The sequence below is a fragment of the Castanea sativa genome, chromosome 12 (assembly GCF_040712315.1).
Source record: "Castanea sativa cultivar Marrone di Chiusa Pesio chromosome 12, ASM4071231v1".
Taxonomy (NCBI): domain Eukaryota; kingdom Viridiplantae; phylum Streptophyta; class Magnoliopsida; order Fagales; family Fagaceae; genus Castanea; species Castanea sativa.
The window spans coordinates 27,815,194-27,820,062 of record NC_134024.1 but is presented as its reverse complement, the minus strand read 5'-3'; the positions used below and the strand labels follow the sequence as shown (position 1 = coordinate 27,820,062).

Genomic DNA, 4,869 nt, shown 5'->3' with positions numbered 1-4,869 from the left:
GTTTTTCTTATTGTTTAGATAAATTTCTAATAGTTTCAAATAGAAATCAGGTTTTGAAGTGAATGGGTTTTTCTGAAAACTTTTCTAACCGCATTATTAATCAAAGTTATCATGCGTTCTTGAATTGTCTCAGTTCAACCGAATCATAAGTTTTTAATTTTATAAGAACAATCAATTATGAAATATATATTTTCTTAGATCACAAAGAATCTCATATCGATATAGGAAAACACCCCGATGCCCTGGTATTTACATTATTGATTTAAATCAGTTTTTATTATTATTCTTGTTCACAATCACCAAGCAAAAGTATTTTTTTTCTTCACCCAAATTGTTATTTAATTATATTGTCTTAGAATTTACCCTGCTCCTTATGGTTCGACCTCGGTACTCTGAGAATTATATTGCTACAATCTCCTGCACTTGGGAGTGAACAAGCAATTTTGGCGCTGTTGCCAGGGAGCTGCTACGTGTTCAGAGGCAATTTTTGGGAGCAAAGCACAACCGGTGGAAATTCTTCTATTGGTAACTTCGTTCCATTTTTTCCCTTATTTTGTTTTTAATTTTTTGTTTGTTTTTAATTTTATTTTATTTGATTGTGTATTCATTGTTGCATGAGCATTTAGGTTAGAAACGAGAGAGGCAGATTAGAAATTTTTGAAACATACTTTGATAATCTTTTTGACACACCTTCACTTTCACCTTCTTCATCAATCATAGGTGATGAAACACGTAATAATCATAAGGAGAATAGAAGAACTATGTATGAATTGTTGCATCCCACACAAAATTATGTTCTTTCATGCATCATGTTTCCACCTAATGCACCACATGTAGAATTAAAACAAGGTTTATTAGCAATACTTCCTGACTTTAGGGGACAAGAAAATGAAAATCCTTATGTCCATGTTAGAGCTTTTGAAGAGGTGGTTAATAGTTTCTATGCACAAAATGTTATTGAGACTACTAAGTTAGGTTTCTTTCCTTTTTCTCTTAAGGATAAGGCAAGAAGTTGGCTTTACACCTTGAAACCTAGGTCCATAGGTAGTTGGGGGGAGATGGCCCATGAGTTTTTTAAGAAACATTTTCCTCCCCACAAAGTCCAGCAAGTAAAAAGAAGGATAGCTAGTTTTGTCCAAGGAGAAAATGAGACCTTATACCAAGCTTGGGAAAGGTACAAAGATCTTTTCAATTTCTGCCCAACTCATGGGTATAAAGATTGGAGGTTGGTTAGCTATTTTTATGAAGTACTTACACCTAGGGACCGACAGTTATTCAACTCTCATGCGGAGGGGACTTTTTACAAAAAGAACCCAAAGATGCAATGGATTATCTTAATGAGATAGCTGAAAACTCTAACACATGGACTGGACCTAGACCCATGGACTCCACTGATAGGACTACAACTAACACTGTCACTTCTAGTGGAAGCGTTTTCAAGTTGAGGGAAGATGATAACATGAGTGCAAAAAATCAGCATGTTAACTAAAGAAATAGAGGTACTCAAAATGAAAGAAAGTAAGAGTATTAGTGCTACCTTTAGAGAGGACCCAATGGAGGTGTGTAAAACCTGTTTTGAGATAAACCATGCTACAAATGAATGTGCATCACTTTCATCATTTTCAAATGTGCCAGAACAACAAGTATATGCATTTAATTCATACAGGCCAAATTATTCTTCATATTCTAACAATTATAACCCAAATATGCGAAATCATCCGTATTTGAGTTATAAGAGTGACAATGTGTTGAATCCTCCTACTCCAAGGAATTTTAATTCACCACATGCATCATCATCATCTAGACCTTCCTTGGAGGATGCACTTAGTACTTTCATTCAAAAGCAAAGTGAGCAAAATCAAAAGTTTGAATCCATGCTCACTAGGCTGGATGAAGAGGTAAGAGAGACCAAGAGTCATATAACTAGGCTTACAAATTCTTTGAGTGGGATAGAGAAAGGGAAGCTTCCTTCCCAAACTCAACCCAATCCCATCAATCAAAATCTAAAAATTGGCTCTAAGGATAAACATGAGGAAGTAAAAGCTATGACCATTTTGAGGAGTGGTAGAGAGATTGATAAAAGTTCTCCTTTAGTAACTAAGAAATATAAGGAGATCCCAGTTGAAAAAGAGAAGGATAAAACTAAGTCACTTGGATTTGATGACATTGAACAATGCCCAATCCCTCCACCATTTCCACAAGCCTTAAAATTACCTAAGAAATTGGACACTACATCTGAGATATTAGAGCATTTGCATCAAGTCAAGATAAATTTACTATTATTGCATGTTATAAAGCAAGTGCCTGCATATGCCAAGGTAATAAAGGACCTATGCACTATCAAGAGAAAGCATCATGTGAAAAAGACCGCATTTCTAACAGAACAGGTAAGTGCAGTTATCCAACATAAGACCCCACCAAAGTATAAGGATCTAGGTTGTCCTACGATCTCTTGTACTATTGGAGATTACATCATGGAGCATGCATTGCTAGATCTTGGGGCAAGTGTTAATTTGATCCCATTCAGTGTATATCAAAAACTTGGACTTGGTGACTTAAAACCTACTTCAGTAACTTTACAGTTGGCCGATTGCTCTGTAAGGGAGCTGAGAGGCATTGTTAAGGATGTTTTGGTGAAAATTGAACACTTTTATTATCTAGTTGATTTTATTGTTATAGATTACCAACCTGTTTTATATTCTAGTGTTCATACCCCTATTATTTTGGATAGACATTTTTTTGCCACAGCTAATGCTTTAATTAATTGCAGGAATGGAATGATGCAACTCACTTTTGGTTCCACTACTTTGGAGCTAAACATATTTCATGTGGCTAAACAACCACATGAGGATGATGATTGTGCCTATGTGAACCTCATTGAGGCAGTGGTTCAAGAAGAGTTTAATAAGAATTGTTTTTTTGATCCTCTTGAAGCTCTTCTTAATATTTATTTTGATTCTTATGATTTAGAATGTGATATTGATGTATCTGAAAATTTTTCTTTGTTGGATTCCTCACAGGTTTTGGAAGAATAATAGATGATGGCAGTTAATGAAGGATGGAAGCCTTACTTTGAGGAGCTACTAGAGAATGAAAAAAAAGCTCGTGCATTCAAGTGAAGAGGCACCACAACTAGAGCTTAAGCTGCTGCCCGGTGGTCTTAAATATACATATTTAGGCCCAGGTAAGTTAAAACCTAGGTGGGATGACCCTTTCATTATAAGGGAAGTGTTTAAACATGGAGCTGTAGTAGTTAAGGGCCCTAAAGATGGTAGGATTTTGAAAGTAAATGGACAAAGATTAAAACCATACTTAGGGGGAGTTATACCAAAGGAGGAGTAATGTCAATGGAGATCCCTGCCTATTGGGATGTTACGTGAACCCTGAAAGAGCCTTATGAAGTTATACTATTTTTGTTTTATTTTTCTTTCCTTTCTTTTTTTTTTTTTTTTTTTTGCCTTTTGTTTTTGTTTTTTGTTTTTTTTTTTGTTTTTTTTGGTGAGCTAACATTTGCAGGTGTGAAAGAAATTTCAAAAAAAAACCATTTAAATGCTTAAGGTAACTTCTTTCCTTTATACTTGAATTTATTTTGGCTTTGATACATTGAGGACAATGTAATATTTTAGTTGGGGGGAGAGGTCTTGGTCTACACATTTTGTTGCACTTTGCATGATTTTTTTTTCTTTCTTTTTGGTTGCAACTTTTCAATTCTCTAAAATAAAAAATAAAAAAACCTTGAATTTGAATGCAAAAGAGTTACAAGCCTTATTTTTATATCATGTGATGGAATGAATAATGCTGAGTTGATTATACTATTTGTTATATTAAGACTCTTTCATGAAGAGCACAATTGGAAGCTTTTGAGCACAATAACCAAGTTAGCGGACGGTTGGATGTTAGATATGCATGGATCATGAACAAGCTAGATATGAGCTAAAACTCAACCCATATAGAGAGTTCTTGAGCCTTACTTTTCTTCGTGAGAAAATATCTTTGTTTAAACTCTTAAATTTCTTTCATATGCTTCAATTTTTGTAAAAGATCTCTATATTTTTTGGTTGACTACTGGAAACATTATGGGGAGATATACCATGATCCTACTTATTTTTGTCCTTAGGCATGCTGATTTATGTGAAATTTTAGGAGATGGGAGCCTAAGACCACCAATTTTTTGTCACCAGCTAAACAAATATTCAGTCTACCTTTACATTAACCATTGTCACCATCATTTGAGCCATTGGAAATACTTCTACAATACCACAAAACATTTTTATTTATGGGTATTCTCATGGGGGTTCAAGTTTTGAGCAATTGATGTATTTGGATACCACCATTGTCTCTCTTTTCTTAAAAATAAAATAAAATAAAATAAAAAAGAGAAAAGAGAGATAAAAAATAAAAAATAAAAAGGAAAAATAAAAAGGAGACATACATAATCAATCAATAAATTATTGGTGTCTTACACATCTTTCATATATTTCAGAAGGGTTATATGGTTGAGTAAAGGTTATTTTGATTCAAGTTGGTTGTCGTCGTCGCTATGAGTTGGGTTTGACTTGAATTTTCTGCATTTGATTCATATACCTCATATTTTAAAGAGAGCAGTTTGCCTTCATAAGATTATACTACCACTGAGCTTAAAGTCCTACTTAATCCTAAAGGTGCATGGCTGGTATGTGTTTGGGATAAAAACTAGGAATGAGAATGGTATTAACCTCATGTTTCCAGGAATTCAACATCATTTTCAAGAGATCTTTTTTCCGTTGTTTTAGTGGCTGCTTTTGTATACACATATGATATTCTTAAAACTTCTTCTTTCCTTTTTGTTTACATGTGATTTGAAGAGAGAAACCATTACTTCTATGTGTG

The 4,869-nt window shown here is 34.1% G+C and overlaps 1 protein-coding gene across 1 annotated transcript; it reads left to right on the top strand.

The window, feature by feature from the left end:
* The first annotated feature begins 1,553 nt into the window (after positions 1-1,553).
* On the top strand, positions 1,554-3,035 carry LOC142620465 (uncharacterized). Its single transcript, XM_075793829.1, has one exon. It carries the CDS (start codon positions 1,554-1,556, stop codon positions 3,033-3,035), a length of 1,482 nt encoding a protein of 493 aa, XP_075649944.1.
* Positions 3,036-4,869: the final 1,834 nt, after the last annotated feature.